At 58.8% G+C, this 17,890-nt stretch overlaps 3 protein-coding genes across 3 annotated transcripts in view; 1 reads left to right on the top strand and 2 right to left on the bottom strand.

The window, feature by feature from the left end:
• Nucleotides 1–2,800, top strand: part of TALDO1 (transaldolase 1) — a 7,030-nt gene extending 4,230 nt beyond the window's left edge. Inside the window, exons 3-8 of the mRNA XM_006876981.1 lie at nucleotides 560–667; nucleotides 878–1,009; nucleotides 1,829–2,004; nucleotides 2,217–2,414; nucleotides 2,495–2,640; nucleotides 2,768–2,800. Of these exons, the coding sequence (XP_006877043.1) occupies nucleotides 560–667; nucleotides 878–1,009; nucleotides 1,829–2,004; nucleotides 2,217–2,414; nucleotides 2,495–2,640; nucleotides 2,768–2,800 (793 nt within the window). The remainder of the gene's footprint in view (nucleotides 1–559; nucleotides 668–877; nucleotides 1,010–1,828; nucleotides 2,005–2,216; nucleotides 2,415–2,494; nucleotides 2,641–2,767) is intronic.
• A 2,123-nt stretch (nucleotides 2,801–4,923) lies between these two features.
• On the bottom strand, nucleotides 4,924–8,539 carry PDDC1 (Parkinson disease 7 domain containing 1). The gene is made up of 7 exons (XM_006876980.1): nucleotides 8,476–8,539; nucleotides 7,527–7,603; nucleotides 7,105–7,210; nucleotides 6,773–6,880; nucleotides 5,757–5,851; nucleotides 5,221–5,314; nucleotides 4,924–5,039 (listed from the first exon to the last, which is right to left on the bottom strand). Exons 1-7 carry the CDS (start codon nucleotides 8,537–8,539, stop codon nucleotides 4,924–4,926), a joined length of 660 nt encoding a protein of 219 aa, XP_006877042.1.
• Nucleotides 8,540–14,954: 6,415 nt separating this feature from the next.
• Nucleotides 14,955–15,422, bottom strand: CEND1 (cell cycle exit and neuronal differentiation 1). The gene has a single exon (XM_006876979.1). The coding sequence runs from the start codon at nucleotides 15,420–15,422 to the stop codon at nucleotides 14,955–14,957; it is 468 nt and encodes a 155-aa protein (XP_006877041.1).
• Nucleotides 15,423–17,890: the final 2,468 nt, after the last annotated feature.

The following is a 17,890-nucleotide window of genomic DNA, read 5'->3' as shown; positions in this document are numbered from 1 at the left end:
CACACACACACACAGTCACAGCCCCCCACCTCCCCTGGGGGTCTCCACCCAGACAAGGTGCAGAACAGTCACAGCCCCTGGGGGTCTCCGCAGCCCCTTATCTGCCCATCACCACAGCTTTTAAAAGCAGAGCAGTCCACTTCCATCGAGTAGATGCTGTCCCCACAGGGTGTCCAAGGCTGGACATCTTTACCACAGCAGACTGTCACATCCTTCTCCCACAGAACTTTAACCACTGTGGCACCCGGGCTTTATTGGAGTCAGATTCATTAAGTGCATGGCTGGGTGGTCTCAGTGGGGTCACCTGTCTGTGCAGCTGTTCCCACAGGCCAGGTCTAGACTTCCACCTCCAAAAGTTCCCCAGTGCCCTCTGCGGTCAGCCAGCGTGTGTGTGTGTGTGCGGTCAGCCAGCGTGTGTGTGTGTGTGTGTGTGTGTGTGTGTGTGTGTGTGTGTCGGGGGCGGGGACACGTGCAGGGCCGTAAGGACATTTGTGCTGTAGCTGCACCCGTGTCCGCAACAACCCCGCACACCTGAGCCGGCTACTTCTCTGCATTGCAGCTCACAGGAGGAACAGATTACAAATGCTATTGACAAGCTGTTCGTGTTGTTTGGAGTAGAAATTCTAAAGAAAATCCCCGGCCGTGTGTCAACAGAAGTAGATGCGAGGTAGGAGGGCTTCTCCCAGCGGGGGCAGACGGGCAGGGGCGTGCGCTTGACCCCGAGGCCTGCTCAGCCCACAGGAGTGGTCACAGACTGGGGGCTTCCTACAGGGATGGAAGGCCCATCTGTCTTTCACATAAAGATAACCAACGCTCACTGAGCAGTGTGGTCCAGGGCAGCTTCCTGCAGGGTGTCACCAGGTGCTGTCCCTTCCAGGCTCTCCTTTGACAAGGATGCCATGGTGGCCCGAGCCCGGCGCCTCATCGAGCTCTATGAAGAGGCTGGTATCAGCAAGGACCGGATCCTCATCAAGCTCACATCAACGTGGGAAGGAATTCAGGCTGGCCAGTGAGTGTCCCCAAGGACGGGCTGTCAGACGCTCTGCCCGAATGTGATGAGGGCCAGGGCGGGGTTGCAGGCCGGTGTATGCCTGTCGGAGCCCAGCCCAGGGGGAGAGCCTGCGGGGCTGAGATGGAGCAGGGTAGAGGGATTGAGCCGCAGTCCGCAGTCGAGAGACACCTTCATAGAAGGTGCCGCATCCCTCCTCTCAAGTCCAGTCGGCAGCATCTTCCTCCTTGTAGGCACCCACTGTGCACTCAGCTCACAACCGGAAGGTTGGCGATTTGAGCCCAGCCAACGGCACCGCAGATCAGCGGGCCTGGCCATCTGTGTGATGTGGAGGGGTTCAAGGCCTATGTCTTGCCTGGATCACAAACCTGCTGCAGAACACACTCTGGGAAATGTGGGGGCCCCCTCCCAAGGAGCTGGCAGCGGCGTCAGTGATCGGGCACTGTGTGCCTGCGTTCTGGTGGCCTCCGGGCTGCTTTCTGCTCCTGGGATTCCCTGCTCTGGACATTCTGTAGGAGCGGGGTCAGCACAGTGTCCGCTCGGTTCACCTGTGTAGCATATTCCAGAACTTCAGTCCTTTCCTGAGTGACTCGTATTTGTCTCGCCTCCAACCATATGGCACTGTGACATTGCTCCTCACTCAGGACATTTGAGGGGGACTGCTTGGGGCCTCCATGTGGCGGGATGCCCGCCTGCAACCCTGCGCAAAGTGGGGAGGGAGGGGAGGGGCAGGCGCCAGGTCAGCACACCCAGTTGAGCGTTTCCTGATTGGCTCTTCACAAACGTCCTGTTGGCATGATACTTGTCCCTTCCCCACAGGGAGCTGGAGAAGCAGCATGGCATCCACTGCAACCTGACGCTGCTCTTCTCCTTCGCCCAGGCTGTGGCCTGCGCCGAGGCAGGTGTCACGCTCATCTCACCCTTTGTCGGCCGCATCTTGGACTGGCATGTGGCCAACACTGACAAGAAGGCCTATGAACCGCTGGAGGACCCTGGTGCGCTCGCCGTCCAGGAATGCTGAGGGCGGGGAGGGGGCTTCCACATCCCCCTGCGGGCTGACGGCTGTGTGTCCACCAGGAGCGCTGAGGGCGGGGAGGGGGCTTCCATATCCCCCTGTGGACTGACGGCTGTGTGTCCACCAGGAGCGCTGAGGGCGGGGAGGGGGCTTCCACATCCCCCTGTGGGCTGACGGCTGTGTGTCCACCAGGGGTGAAGAGTGTCACCAAGATCTACAACTACTACAAGAAGTTTGGCTACAAGACTATCGTCATGGGCGCCTCCTTCCGTAACACGGGTGAGGTCAAAGCACTAGCCGGCTGCGACTTCCTTACCATCTCGCCCAAGCTGTTAGGGGAGCTGCTCAAGGACACCAGCAAGCTGGTGCCCACCCTCTCGACCAAGGCGGGTACGTGCCGAGAGTTCTCAGGTGTGAGCTGTGCGGAGTGCGGGTGCCAGGCAGGGAAGCTGAGGCCTCTTCTCTCCCAGCCCAGGCCAGTGACCTAGAGAAACTGCACTTGGACGAGAAGGCTTTCCGCTGGCTACACAACGAGGACCAGATGGCTGTGGAGAAGCTCTCGGATGGGATCCGCAAGTTTGCTGCCGATGCCAGGAAGCTGGAGCGGGTGCTCACGGTGCGTGCGCCTTGCTGGTGCCTTCAGGGCCCCATGGCTGTCCCAGCTCCTCCCCAGCAGCCTGCACTTGGTGGGTGGAAAGCCAGGACACCTGCTTCTTAGCCCCTCACTCTGTGTTTTCTTCCAGGAACGCATGTTCAGTGCGGAAAATGGGAAATAGAGCCAGTTTCCGAGGACAGCGCTGCGGGGCTCAGTGCTCAGCCTTGTGATGAATCGTGCGTTTTTTACCAATTGGAACAAGGATGGATCACAGATTTCTGATTTTTATGTGAAATTTTGCCTTGTGCATTAAAACTGCCACTTGCCTCTGCTGTTTCCATTCTTCCCCCTCCCCATGTAATGGGTTAGGCACCCTGACCACGAGTGCTCTGGCTCCCCCACACTAGGAAGGGCATCTGAGATGTGAAGGTGCCCGGGTTCTGGGTGCCCACCAGCTGGCAACGTGAGTTCCTGATGCTGTGAGCATGAGCAGGTCGGTGAAGGGACAGGCTGAGGGGAGGGCCACAGACAGGCCAGCAGGCATGGGTTCCCAGGGGGCATGTGATGCAGCCTGGGGATTGGGAGTCTGCAGTGGCTGGCTCCCCAGGTTCAGGAGGGTCAGGGAGCAGAGCACACCGTGGTCAGGCCTACATACCCCTTGCTGGCCAGATGTCAGTAGAGGAGTGGGGTGCTCCTGGAGCCCAGGCCTGCCATGTCCAGTTCTGACCACTGGGTGGCAGCCTCTGCCTTCCTCCACAGTGCCCAGGTGCCCAGGCTCAGCCTTCCAGACCTCCAGTGCCAGGAGCTATAGGTCTCAGGTGGCTAGAGGACCCCTTTTGTGAGCTTAGGGGAGCCAGCAAACTCTACAAGCTGCTTCTTACCTGGGCTCCCCACCCAGGGCCTGGAAGGGGGGGCGGGGTACACAGTCTATATGCATGTCCCTCCCAGCCCAACACCCAGCCATCTGGTGGTTATGGATCTGGATGGTGCACACAGACACCTGGTAGTGCTGGAGAATGAGAACAACTCACCACACGGTCAGTAGTTCAAACCCACCAGCCGCACCACAGATAAGCAGGAATGGGCTTGTGGGGGCTGGGGCTGCACATTTTATAGGCGGGTGGCATCACACTGCTGTGTGGGCCCCTCCCGGGTGCTTGAACCAGCTCATTCCTCGTGACTGAAAACCTTGTGGGCGGCTGTTTGTCAGATGGCCCTGGGAACGTCTCCGGGGGCTGTGGTGAGCAAGTGTTACGCAGGCAGACAGTTTTATTTCTCTTGGGTAAATACAGGGCTCTTTCCTCCACTGGCCTCCCTCCCAGCTGAGGGCTCCCCTCTCCCCAAGTTGGTGGGCAGCCCTCCACCCCCACCACGATGTCCTCACTGGGGAAGAGACCATGGGTGACCCCCATGAGACAGGTCTATGGGAACTGAGCCCCCCCAAACCACCACAGCCCCAACCTGGCCCTTGGCAGAGATGCCCTGGAAAGATGACCTTAAGTTTTCTAGGCAGATGCAGGCATAAGTGGGAGCAGGGGCAGGGCCACTCAAGGCTCCCCAGGCCAGGAGGTTGGTCCCTTCCTGTCAAACAGCAGAGGCCTGCCCATGGCTGGCTGTCCCACCACAGGAGTCTCCACCAATGGACAGTGACCTCCCTGCCCCACTGAGATGCTCCCTTACATTCTGAGACCACGCTCTGGGCTAGGGGTAAAATGTCTCCAGCAGGCTGCTTCCCATCCCCCGCTGGTATGGCTGGAGTGTGGCCCCCAGGAAACTGCTGTACCCAGCAGCCACAGCCCCCCGCCAGGCTCCTCCCTCAGCAAGATAAGTCCTGGCCCCCAAGTCCAGTGCCTACGTGGCTGCTCTGGTCTTCCTGCTCGGGCTTGCATGGTGCTATCTCCAGGTGGGTACAGATGGCCAGAGGGGAGTGTCCAGAGCCAGCGCCAGCCTACCTGCCCCCAAAGAGCAGAGCAGCCCAGGACGCCCACCCCCACCCCCATCACGCTAACTGAACTCAGCATTCGGCAGGGGTTCCACAGTGGCTATGGCCCTAGGGTCCTTGTCTCGCCTCCTACTAAGGAGAAGTGGGGGCCCAAAGGGTCCCAGCCAGGTGCATGTCAGCTCATCACAGGCCAGATGCCCCCAGCTCCAAGGTGTGGTGTCCAAAGATTTCCTCTGTGGACACGGGTCCTCGGTGGTGGCCTCCTGACGAGGTCCACCTCATTTCCTGTGGGATACACACTTGGTCACGGCTGGGGTGCCCTCGCCCAGGATCCCACCGCCCAACCACCCATCGGCCGGGCCTTACCGGCTACCGCAGAGCAAGAGCAGGTTCTGCACTGCCAGCACAGTGGAGCTGGCGTTCTGGCCAGTGACAAGATGGCGGTCCAGCACCACGTGCACAGCGTCCGGCTCGCTGGCTGCAGGGACGAGAGTAGATGCTCAAGCATGGCCGCCCACCAGACCCATACAGCAACTACCCATTCCTGTCCACCCAGGGGCCATCAGAGTAGTCAGGATCCCACACAGCCACTGGCCACCAGGTCCCCTGGGCCAAGCTCAGGGGGCCAGTGCTGTCCATGCCTCCACGCCCCGACTCACCACTGAAGCTGGCGCCCGCATCCTTGACAAAGTCCTCCACCACCAGGGGCAGGCGGGCAAAGCCAGGCGCCCGGACCAGCTCGTACACGGAAGGCTGTGGCGGAGGGTGTGGGGGACACTGAGGAGGCCAGTGCTCTGTGATCTGGCCTGCAGGAGCCACTGACAGCCACAGAGTGAGGGGGAGTCCCCAAAAACACTGAGGGCATGCTGGGGGGGTGGCTGGCAGCTGGGCCCCAGCAGTGGGGCTTGGAGGTAACACAGGGATGTGAACACTACTTAATCCTCGGACTCTGCCCATCTGTCCTGTCCTGAACTGCAATGCCTCTGCCTGTCCACCAGCTGGGCACAGACCACAGCCTCAAGCAACCCTAACCCTAGAAGCCCGGGTTCTCCTGTTCCCAGAGACCTCCTCACAGACCCTAGGGGGCCACGTCAACACACTCACTGCCAGCATCCTGTGTCCCTCCAGCCCCCTCCCCACAGCACCTGCACTGCCCATGAGGGGGCCTGTCAGCGTCAGGGTGGGCAGAACTCACCCCCGTCATGCTGTAACCCTGGAAGAGCCAGCCTCCGTCCTTACTTGTAGCACAGCACAAGGCGGCAACACCATGGCCAACCGCACAGATGGGCTCTGAAGGTGGGCACAGCAAGGCTGAGGGTCCCTGAGCCCCAGCACCACTCTCCCACCTCCCTGACCACCCCAGCCCCAGCCCCAGCTCCTCTCTGCAGGCAAGGTCCCTCTGCAAAACCAGGCAGTGGTTCAGAGTTCACGTCCTCTCCAGGGTTGGAAACCAAGAAAAGCTTATAAACCAGGGAGGTCAACAAAGTCCCAGTCACCAGCCGCCAAGGACATCAGGGACCCTCCGGAGCCTCCAGGTGCTGAGCTGGCCCTACTGCCTTACACCATGCTGGGGGGCTTAGGCCATCATGTATCGGTGCACAGACCCCACAAGGAGGCGCTGCAGGGATGTCCTCCCTCCATGCAATCAGAGGACAAGCCTGCCACACCCCTCCTGGGAGCCCCCAACCCAAAGCCATCACCAGCCAGTCCCCCAGAATACTGCCTTTCGGCACGATCACCCAACCCTCCCTTCCTCCCAGGATGCTGCCACCAGGGGGACATTCCCATGGCTAAGGCAGCCTGCCTGCTGTGTGGGGTCAGGAGGCCCCAACCCAGGACAAAGGTTCCCATGTGAGCCCCCGGCTCGTAATGCACCTGGCCCAGGGCCAGCGGCCGCACCATCACCCAGTCCACACAGAGCGGCCCCTCTCCAGCCCTTCAGATCCTGGCTCCAACCCAAAGCACAGGCTAAACTTTCCCATAGGAACCAGAGCCAGCCGAGGGAAGCCAGGGGGCCCAGCCAGGCCATGGGGCCAAGGCAAGGCACACAGAGCCAGGGGCACACACGCTCCAAAAGGGTGCAGACCCACCCATTACCATGTGGACGGGCGCCTGCCCTTGTGAAACACCCCAGTACTCCCAGTTCCCAAACACTGCCCCTGGGCTGCCCCGGTTCCCACACCAGTCTCCCCAGTCCCAGGGGTCACTTACTGCTCTCGGAGCAGAAATGCTGCAGGATCCGGGCCAAGGACCCACTGCTGGTCAGGTCGGCCAGTGCCCCAGGACAGCTGGGGACAAGCAGGGCATGGTAGCGAGCCCCTGAGGAGAGAAACAGTTCAGCTTTCTGGATCTCCTGCCCCAGATGACCTGGACAGGCCTGGGTCTGCTGGCCACCTTGCCCTCCGGGTCAGCTGTTCTGGTGCTGTGAGCAGACACAGGTTAGGGCACAGGGTGCCTGGGCTAGCCAGGGGCAGCAGTGTCTGGAAAGGGTTAGGGGGCTTCAGACCAAGTGGACCTCACCTACCCACCCGCAGGGGCCTCACCATCGATGGACTCAAGCTTGGCGGGGCTGGCATAGGACCTGAGGCGGAAGTCCTGGGCCCAGCGTGTACTGCTCTCGTCCAGGTCCACAAAGTCCACAGCCTTTCCCTGCAGGCAGAGACTAGGTCAGCCGGACACGCCGCCAGGAGCCCTCAGGACGCACGGCGCTACCTTCTCCAGGCTGCCCAGGCAGGGCCCACCCAAGCTCAGCGCACCCAGCCTAGTGGTTACCAGTCGGGCTGCTAATCTCAAGGGCAGCAGTTCGAAACTACCAGCTGCTCCGAGGGAGAAAGATGAGGCTTTCTGCTCACGTAAAGATTTACAGCCTCGGAAACCCTGTATAGGGTCGCTATGTGCTGGCTCCATGGCACACAACCACCATCACCCCTCCAAGCAGAATAAGGGCCAGGAACACGGTACTCACCCCCGGGGTGGCCACCTGCAAGTTGAAGGCAGCGCTGGCCAGTGTGAAGCAGTGCAGAAAAGACGGGGCCGACACACCTGTGGACAAGGACCACCCTCCAGCTGTGGAGACCCCGTCCAGGGACCCTGAGGAACGGTCCCAGGCCAGCCCACCCCGCCTGACAGGTGGCATTGCAGGAGACCAAGGCTTGGAGGGCATGGATGGTCCAGGGGCAGCCAAGGCTAAACGTCAGCCCCGCAGGCTCTCCCCAACACACACACACACACACACACACACACACACACACCCAGAGCCCTTTCCAGAGGGTCCTGCCCTGGCTGCGGTCAGCCCCTAACCCTCCTGGTCCCCTACCTGCCAGTCTGCACCTTCCCTAGAGACGCATCCACTCTGTCCCTGCCTGTACTGATCTCCCTCCGTCGGTACTCACAGGGCTCCCTGATTGTACCCCAGGCCCTCTCCTGCCCACACAGGGCTCCTGTCCGTCACCTGGCGGGCAGGACCCACCTGCACCTCTGAAGAGCCACGATCCTAAGCCCAGAACCTGGGAAAAGCCCTGCCCGCTGCCGACGTTCTGGCGGCCGAGGTCCCTCCAGTGCTGGGGTCGGCTGCCCACCCGCCAAGCCCGATGACCTCTTCACCACTATGCACCCACCCTCACCCCACTTGCAGCCTGGGATCCAGGGCACCCACTCTCCCGTGGCCTCACCCCCAGGCTGCAAGGGGACTGAGCCGGCGGCATCCCCTGTCCGATCGGTCATCGTGGCAGCCAAGAGAGGGCCGTGCACCGCCGCCCCTGGGCCTCCGACTGCCCCTCAGGCAGGCTCAGCCTCGTCCTGCCCCAGTGGGCCGCTGACCACGGGGACCCCGGAACGGCACGCCCAGAATTGTCTGCGGTACCGTCCCAGCCCGCGCCCCAGAGGACCCCGACGCGCTGGAACCCGAGACTCACCCTCTGCAGCGCCACTGGCCACGAGAAGGCAGGCGGGCCGGCTTGGGAGCCGCTCGGACGCCATGGCTCGGGGCGTGGGGCGGGGCTGCTCGGCGGCGCGTGCGCGTGCGTGTGCAGGGCGTGCGCGGGAAGGGGCGGGCTCTCATCACCTGGCGTGCGCGCGGCCGGGAGGACAAAGATCACGTGACGCAGCAGCCTGTGAGCTGGGCGGTGAGCAGCTCAGAACGCATGCGCATCTCCTCTTCCCGCCCCGTCTGCTTCTGGCCCCTCCCTGTCTACTCCTCCTCCTCCCGCCCTCCCCTCCTAGTGCGGTTAGAGGTCAGAGTCGGTGCCACAGTCCGTGTGGGCCGCCGCGTCTTCAATCCCCGTCTTTCCATACCCGACTCTTTGATACGTAAGAGCCGGAGGGCTGTCATACATAAACATAAGAGGCTCTTCCTGGACGGAAGCCTCAGCGATCCCAGCAGACCCCTGGCCCTGCCGGTAGTTTCTTCCCAAGACCCTTGATTGGGGCAATAAGCAAGTCCCGCTAGCACTAGCCCGGGGAGAGAGTCCTTGTCCGTGAACCTGGGCCCTAAACGATGAATTGCTGCAGGCCACCCCATGCTTCCACCGTGCTGGCCACTCGAGGTCACACAGGGAGCCCAGGGGGCTGGACACTGGACTGTGGAAAGGTAAAGGAAAGTATGTTAGAAGGTGGCTAGAACGTGAGGGAGGTCTGCTCAGAGCTGCAACTCAGTGGGCCATCAGGGTGGGTCACACTTGAAGGTGACATTGGAGGACAGTGGATGGTGTGGGCCTTGCTGTGGGCTTTGGGCAGAAGCCACAGACCAGAAAGGGGGCCCAAGGCCCCTGTGAAGGACTGGGATGGAAGGATCTCACCTCAACAGAGAACAGGGGTGGGGAGACAAAGGGATATTTAGGGTCACTCAGGCAGGCTTGAGCTGAGATCACCCTTAACTTCCTGAGAAGATGGTGCCCTAGGGTGATGGGTTTGGTTAGGAAAACGGAAGGTGCAGTGTGGCCAAATGATTTACGGTGGGTTTTCAGTAATTGTTGAAAGAAAAGCTGGGGGTGGCCGAGTAAGGCTGTTAGCAGTCAGGCCCTGGAGTGGAGAGAAATGGACTGAGGGTGCCTCGAACATGAAGAAGAGCAGCCAATATGGAAGGGTCTGGAAGGATTCGGTATGGAAAGTCTGGTAAGGGAGGATCAAGCATAGAAGGGTCAGCTATAGCAGAGAAGGCATGGCAGGGTCAACGAGGCCCAGCGAGTTACTTCCTATGATTCTTCTAGCCATAGTTGTCTTCTGCACGGACCCTCTATTTGACCAAGTGTGATGTGGTTCTCTAGGGAGGAAGACCCTCAATGAAACCAGTTGACACAATGGCTACAACGGTGGGCTCCAGCATAGGAACGATTGTGAGGCTAGCCCAGGCGCAGCTAATAGACATTGTCCTTCATTCTGTGACGTGGTGCAAATCCTAGAGAGAGGGACAGAGAACACACCATTTGTGATGTGTTGTAAAGCCTAGCGTCTTTGCTTATAGGTTTGAAACACATCACCAAATGCAGGAGTCTGTATAACAGAATGTAACATGACCCGCTCATGGGCCAGCCTCACAATCGTCCCTACGCTTGTGGCTCCATCCAATAAACACTGGACTGTGAACCACAAGGCCCATGGTTCGAGCTCACCAGCCACTCCATGGAAGAAAGATGAGAGGAAGACTCCCCTCACCCCACTCCACCCCCACCAAAAGAGATGGCATGACGCAGCGGCGGCAACAGTGGGCTTTGAGGTTGGTGCAGGGCCGGGTGCGGCATTGTTCTGTTGTGCATAGGGCCACTCACAGCACATCGCCTCTCACTGGAGCATGTGACTCAAGTCACACTCCTGTTGGTGTCAGTCACACTATCTTCCAAGAGGTAAGAGAGGGGGGGACCTGAATATCACTTGAGCACAGTGTGTCCTTTGCATCTGGAGTGCCTGTTCTGGGAACCTCCTAGATCCAGGAGACAGGGAGCTGGTGACCAAGAGACAGCACAGTGGGCTTCCCAGACCAAAGGGTAAGAAAGTTGAGTGCCTTTGGGCAGGAGGCTTTCTGGCAGAGCCTGTGAGCGAGCACTTGGTTTGCCAACGTACAGAGCTAGAGCTAAGAGCCTGTGGGCCACACTGGCAGATCCACACACTGGCAGATCTAAAGAGCTGTGTAATACTGACCTTGAGCAGGGAGGAGGTCTAGCCAAGTGCCGGAGGGCCAGAGAGAGACCTGTTCTGATCAAAAACCAGTATGCAGAGACTTCCTGACCCTGAACTGTCCCTGGGACTTCCTTAATAAACCCCATGCTCTTGAGTGTCTGCAAGTTAAGTGTGGTCATTGCTACAAATTATCAAGCCAAGTAAAGAAGTGCATGCCACCCAAGGGAGGGACAGTTGGGGTCAGAATTGATAAGAAGGGTGGAGGCATGTCTGACCTCTGTTTATAGGAATCAGCCTTGGGCTTGATGTTAGCTGTCGCCCTCCTGAAGTTTGGGAAGGTCAGACGTCCCCCCTGCCATGACATTCTGTAGTCAGATATGGAAGGCTTGGGCGATGAAGGGTCTGGCATGGAAGGATCAGATATGGAAAGACTCTTGACCAGGTTGGGTATGGAAGACCCTGCATGGAAGAGACGCCACAAGGCTTGTCTAAAGTCCCTTCAACTTTCGCTTGCACCAGGGAAACCATTGTCATGGTTGAGAACCACCCAAATACCTCACTCCAACAAGCCTATGAGAGACACCTCCCCCTGCTCCATGCGGCCCAGCCTGAAGGGGAGGCCCTGATCAACTGGGCAGTCAGGAGCTCCCTGCCCCACCTGCTGATGGCCCACATCCTTGAGAAAGCAGGGTGCAATGGGGGAGGTGCCCAAAGACAGAGGGGTCTGGTTAGAGATATACATGGGATGGGCCTTGTCACACAGGGATACTTCTGGGGTGCAGACCCCCACACACACTCAATATGTGGTGTCAGAGCTGTAGCATAGAGGGGCTGGGTGGAATGGGATACATCAGAGTCTAGCTGCTGGCCTGCCCACGGCTGAACTGGCTCTTCAGAGCCCACCACCCTCCTCCTAACGTCACCAATGGTGGCTATAATGCCACCTCCTTGAGTCCCAGACTGCGGGGACTCCTTAAGACAAGCTGTTTGTTCCTCCTGTTTCAGGAAGAGGAGGGAAGGAGAAGCCAGAGCCCCTGCCTGATGGTGAACAAAGAGGCGTGTGTGTGTGTGTGAGTGTGTGTGTGTGTGTATGTGTAGAACCCTCGAGACTGGACTTTACTCACTCTGTAGGTGTGGAACTGAGCTCATCCCTGTGGCTTGGGTTTCAGCCTGATAATGTTGTTGTTTGTCATTGTAGTTAGGTGCCATCATGTCATTTCTGACACATAGTGACCCCATGCACAACAGAATAAAACGCTGCCCAAACCTGTGCCATCCTCACAATTGTGGTTACACTAAACCCTCTGCTGCTCCCACTGTGCCAATCCATCTCACTGGGCATCTTCCTCTTTTTCGCAGACCCTCCACTTTACCAAGCATGATGCCCTTCTCCAGGGACTGGTCCTTGCTGACGACATGTCCAAAATACAAATCTCCCCCTCCTCGCCTTCTAAAGGACTTTCTGGCTGTACTTCTTCCAAGACAGATTTGTTTGTTCAATATTCTTCACCAACCATAACTCAAAAACATCTGTCTTCTACAATCTTCCTTATTAATTCGGTTAATCATCTATCAGCCAGGTCTGTAAAGTGAACAATGCTATCAGGGAGGTATACACTCAGAATAAATCAGCCATTGAGATCAAAAGAGTGACATTTACCCACGGACAAAGGTCAGAAGGCAGGAAAAGGTAAGGCAGTGAGAAAGGAGGAGGACTAGAAACAGGTGATTTTGCATTGTATGGATTGCAAGCAATGTGGAAAACAAGTGTCCCATTTGCTCTGTAAACCCCCACAGGCAGTGTGTCCTGTGTAGGAAGGAGCAGACGTAGGTCCAGGGTGAGTGTATATGCATGTGTGTGATCCCAGTCCAGGGTGTGACTTAACTCACACGTTCACACTTCAATTACAAGTCTGTAGTTTTCCATTTTGTCTCTGGAACTTGCTCGCACTGGGGTCAAATCCAAGGAGGGTGGGAAGCAGGGGTCCTGGAGGCCTTGACTCGGGAGAGCCAGCCACTGCCTCTGGCTTTGCAGCCTGGTCGGCCTTGGAGCTCAACTTCCCAAACTTCTCTGTGTGGATTCCTGCCCTCAGAGTATACCTGAGCCTCCCCTGGAGGCCTTTGTTCTTGTTACTTCTCCCTGGAATGCTAAACCGATTTCTCTTTCCATCAAACTCCTAACTATCCCTCAAGGTCCGTGGACACTAGGAGATCCTTGTGGCAGCCACTATTCCTGAGGACTGCCCTTCCTTCCCCCACAGGGTTGCCCTGAATGACCCTGGGGGACCTGGGATCTGGGAACTTGGGGTGGGACACGTAGCGGTTCCTAGGGGGAAGGGAAGGTGGGCCATGGTGGCCCCAATTCCTGCTGTGTGGACAGGCCAGTGGAAAAAGCCAGGTCTCAGCAGAAGCCCTGTGCCTCCCGCCTTAGCACCCAGGCCCCCTGCTCCAGGGTCTCCATAGCCAAGGTTGGGCTGGTGGCACCCAAGCATGAGGGTGGGAAGCTTCTGAACTGGGTAATGGGGGCAAGAGAGTTGGGCTGGGGTCTAGGCTGGTCTGTCCCATGTTCATGCTCCCAAAGGACCCCAGGAACAGCTGAGCAGAGCCCTTCTTCTGTTCCTACGATCCGACCCACATGTTGCATCCTGGCTGCCCCAGAGGTCCCAGTGCTGGGAGCAAACTTGGGGTCTCATAAAGCCCCCTGGAGCAGAGGGAACTTAGACTGAGAGTACCGTGCTGGGCTGGGCACCAGGGCGGAGTCTCCATCATCCTTGCCTTGGTTCTCTGGCAAGCAGCAGAGGGACTGGGCCAGGGCCAGGGCCAGGACATCATACGGCCTTTGGCACCCCTGCCCACGGTCACTGCCTGGACAGACTCCATCCCTCTGGAGCCTGCAGCACTGAGCTCAGCCCAAGTCCAAGGCCCGAGCCGTGGAGATGAAGGACTCTGCCCACTCAGGGTGGGGTGGAGAAGCAGGGGAGACCAGGTGTCAGAGTGGCCAAGAAGCACAGCACCCTAAGGGAGTGTCCACATGGGTGGGTCACAGCCATGCCCAGCCTGGCAAGGCCCTGGTCACTCTGCTAGATGGAGAGAAGAGTAAGCCCAGCTGCTCAACCTCTCAGCCTGGTTACACCAGCTGTGTGGGGGAAGAATTCTTGGTGAACACAGTCTGCCATGTCTCCGGGCAGGGCTGAACCACCAGAGTCAAGGTTTGGAGGTGGCTGGCAGAGCCAGTGAAGAGGCCTAGGGCTCCCTGCCCACCCCTGGTGCAGACCCTTGACCCACATCCCACACCCCTCCAGCCCAGTGTGGATGAGGATACCAGTCAGGTCATTGTTGTTCAGCACCGTCAAGTAGGTTCTGACCCATATCGACCCTGATTAGGGTTTCCCAGCAGTGGCTGCAAACTGACTATGCAGTTTAGCACCTTAACCCACGGGGCCACACCAGGACTCCAGTCAGGCCATTAGACAATAGCATTTATTTCAGACTCGGCCTCCACAAAGGCTTGGGGTCCCGGCGGCCGGCTGGCCTGGTGCCCACTGCCACTCTCTGAGAGCCCACCCCTGCCGCCAATGGCTCAAACTGGACCAGACTTGCAGGCGGGCCTCCTCGCGGCATGGGGCAGTGGGCACGCACGGTGAAGGTCTCAGCCACGCTGTTCTACTCTACCTGTTACTGCATTATACGCTTGTTCGGTTTGGACGGCACCAGAGCAGCCTGGGCCCCCAGGACAACTGCAGAGGGAGGGGCTCCAGCCCCAGGACCCACCCAAGGCTAGAAAAGGGAGTTGCAGGGCCCCCTCCCACCCTGGTGGAGAGAGGGACAGTGGAAAGAGGGACTTGCCTGCTGTAGACCCACAGCAGAACTGGACGCAAAAATGACCAGGTGCTTTAACGTCCCCTGGAGGACTGGGGCTGGGGTCGGGACTTCAGAGACTAGTTCCAGAGTTCTGGCCCCAGCTGGATAGGCCACCCCTGGGACCCCTCCCTGCTGGGCTGGACATTACCCAGTCTTTCCTCACCGAGCCCTCCCTGGCCGACGTCAGAAGCCCAGACCCAGGCTCCCTGTGGCGTGTGCAGGCTGTCAATCTCCCTGTCCCTCTGTGGTATGTCTGTGGGATGGCTACATGTATATGTGTGTGTGCACACGTATGGATAGCTACACCACATATGTATGTGTGTGCACGTGTGCACGGAAGGATAACTATAGGCCACTGCATGCACTATTTTCCCAGTCTGCCCCGGAAGGGCTACCTGCCCCGCCTGTACACTGCCCATCATTTTTTCCTGGCCAGGAAGGCCACACCAAGAACTAGGGCCACAGCAGCCACAGCTACACCCCCAGCCACTAGCAGCGGTGTCAAGTTCTCCAAGGGCCAGGGGCCTCGGCCCCCTGAGCTCCTGATGCCAGCTTCGTCCTCCTCAGCGCCGTCCCCAGGACCCTTGGGCTCCGTGGTTGCATCAGGACTGCTGGGGGCTGCAGGGGCCGAAGGGGCTGGCTTCAGGTTGCTGTGGTTGTTGAGGAGGGCGGGGTCGGCCTTGGCCGGGGTCTTCTTGGTAGGTGCTGGAGTGGGGGCTGCCGGCTGCTCCTGCTTTTCCGCAGGGGTCTCCTTCTTCCCGGGTTTAGCAGATGTGGCCCCAGAGGTTTTCCCATCGGCAGCCGGGGGACCTTTGGGTTCAGCCGGGGCCTGGGGGGCCTTGGTGTCTGGCTTGGGGCTGCTGGCCGACTTCCCCCTGGACTCCATGGTAGGTGGTGCTAGTGGGCTGGGAGGGTGCTCTGCAGGTTGGAAGCAGGTGGTCAGACCTTAAGAGTTCAGGATAGCACACCACTGGGCATTATATGGGGCCTGGAGGGGAAGACGAGAGAGGTCATGTGATGGAACCCAGTTCCTCCTACCCAGCCCATGACCCCCTGTTTCCCAGGCAGCTCTCCACCCCCTCCTGGAGCTCAGACGCCTGGCCTTGGGCCTCAGAGCCTGACAGCTCTCCGAGAGGTCCTTCTGGGCAGACTGGTGCAGGAGGAGATAGAACAGGACCCTCTGCTCTTCACCTCCGGCCTGTAAGTACATGTAGGTGTGCACTCATAGCTAGCTATGTACCCCTGACGCAGGCAGGCCCCTGATGGGGAAGGCAGACCTCCAGCTGACCCTGAGAACTGGGGGGTCCACAGTCAAGGGGAGACAGGTCATAAGCCATGGGGGCACAGGTAGAGCCTACCCACCAAGGACCCTCCCAGGATAGCGCTGTTGTTTCTCAGAGGTGAGGAAAGACCAGAAGACTTGGGCCTGAGGAGTTGAGATCCTCTTCCCAGAGGCTGGAATCCTGGGTCTCTGGCTGGATGTCTGTTCCTCCCAGCTATGGTACCCTTCTCTTCCTCCCAGCCTCAGGACCCCTGGAGCCAGCTAGGTGGGCACCCACACCCCTGAATCTGCAAGGAGGGTGGGGGCTCTGGAATGGAGGAAAGGCCCCGTCCAGATTTTCACTGTTTGTGGGGGAGGAGGTAGACACCCTGATCTTGGTGGGTCTCTCCCTGAAGACCTGTTTTCTTCTCTGGGCAGGGCAAGAAATCCCCCCACCCGCAGGTAAAGGGACACAGTGTGGGGGCTGCAGGCCAGGCCCTCCACCTATGGCCAACAGTGTTGGTCACATTGAAGGTCACCTGAAGGTCACAGTGAGATGGGGGTGTCTGAGTGAGAGGCCCCATTGCTCCCCCGTGCCCCCAGGAGTCCCAGCTGCTCCATCACCTTCCCAGGCCTGCAGAGGAACCTGCTTGGCAAAGGCAGGTGGTCTGCTCAGCTCCTTCCTCCACAGACCCTCTAATTATTTTTGGCTCACACTGACGTCACTCACATTGTCCCTCCCCCGCTCCCCAGTGCTCAGCTCAAAGGAGCTAGGGGTCCAGTGCTCACAACCCTGGTGACCTTCAAGGCAGGGGATGCCCCCCCACCCCGCTTCGTCCCCACCCGGCAGGTACCGCGGGGACCCCACCCCTTGCCAAGACCCCAGCTGGCTGTGAACCCCTTTGCCTTACGCTGCCCTCGGCCAACTCCCACTTCGAGCTGCGGCGCTCTCTCGACTGACAGCAAGCGGGCGGCGGCTGCTGCGGACGGCAGAGAACTTGGGAGTTTCCCACAACGCACTGCGGCCGGCCGCAGGAAGGAGGACCAAGGGGGAGGAGCAGCAAGTGGCAAATGAGTCCTCGGATCAGCGGGCTCCGCCCCACTCAGCAAGGCGGCGCTTCGGACTGGCTGGGGCCTCTGGGTCCTGAAGCTCAATTGTGTGTGTGTGTGTGTGTGTATGTGAGAGAGATCAGTTTGGGGGTAACAGAATCATTACCATTTCTGTAATCTTCACCGGTACAGCTCAGTGATCATATCAATCATCACCATTCACATTCCTCACCCTACATGCCTGAGACCTGCTCCATAGCTTCCCAGACTGTAAAATCTTTACCAGAGCACATGACCTTAGCTTTCTCCCGAGAAGCGACTTCTAGGTTTGAACTACCAACCTTGCAGTTAGCAGCCCACTGCTTAACATACAGTGTCACCGGCATTCCTTCTATCACCATTGTTAAGTGCTGGCAAGGTGGTACCAATCTTTATGGGAGTAGAAAGCCTCCTCTTTCTCCCGCGGAGCAGCTGGTGGCTTCCAATCGTTGACCTTGTGGTTCACAGTCCAGCACTTATCCTACAGAGCCAGTGCGTTCCTTCCATCACCATTTATCATTCCCACACTCAGCTTTTGATTCCAAAGGAGGCTTCTGGGTAAGGCAGAAGGCTAAGGCAGCCCAATTCACACCCCTCCCCCTACAGCAGGAAAAAGGATGCCTCTTTCTCATTGTCAGGGCCCCTCCAGGGTTGGCGGGGGGGAGACATAGACTAGCTATTGCCGGAGAAGCTACTTTTCCCCACCTCACCCCCAAACAGACTCCTGCAAAGGCGGCATGTATTTAGAATATTTATTTATCCTCTTACAAGACGACACAAAAAATTACTTCTTAAAACTCTTCAAAAGAAAAAAAAAATAGAATTCTGTAAGCAGCAGCAGCAGCTGGCTCCCAGGGACAACCGTGAACTGGGGGGGCCCAGGCCTGAGCCCCAGGTAGTGTCAATGGGAGGGCCCTGGAGGGGCCCTGGAGGGATGAGGGGGACAGGATCAGTCACCAACACAAACACTGGCTGAGGCAGCCGGGCGCCTGCCTCAGTTCACA

The sequence above is a fragment of the Chrysochloris asiatica genome, unplaced genomic scaffold, assembly GCF_000296735.1.
Source record: "Chrysochloris asiatica unplaced genomic scaffold, ChrAsi1.0 scaffold00439, whole genome shotgun sequence".
NCBI classification, from domain to species: domain Eukaryota; kingdom Metazoa; phylum Chordata; class Mammalia; order Afrosoricida; family Chrysochloridae; genus Chrysochloris; species Chrysochloris asiatica.
Note: the sequence above shows the minus strand (reverse complement) of the source record. Positions and strands in the feature narration are given on the sequence as shown.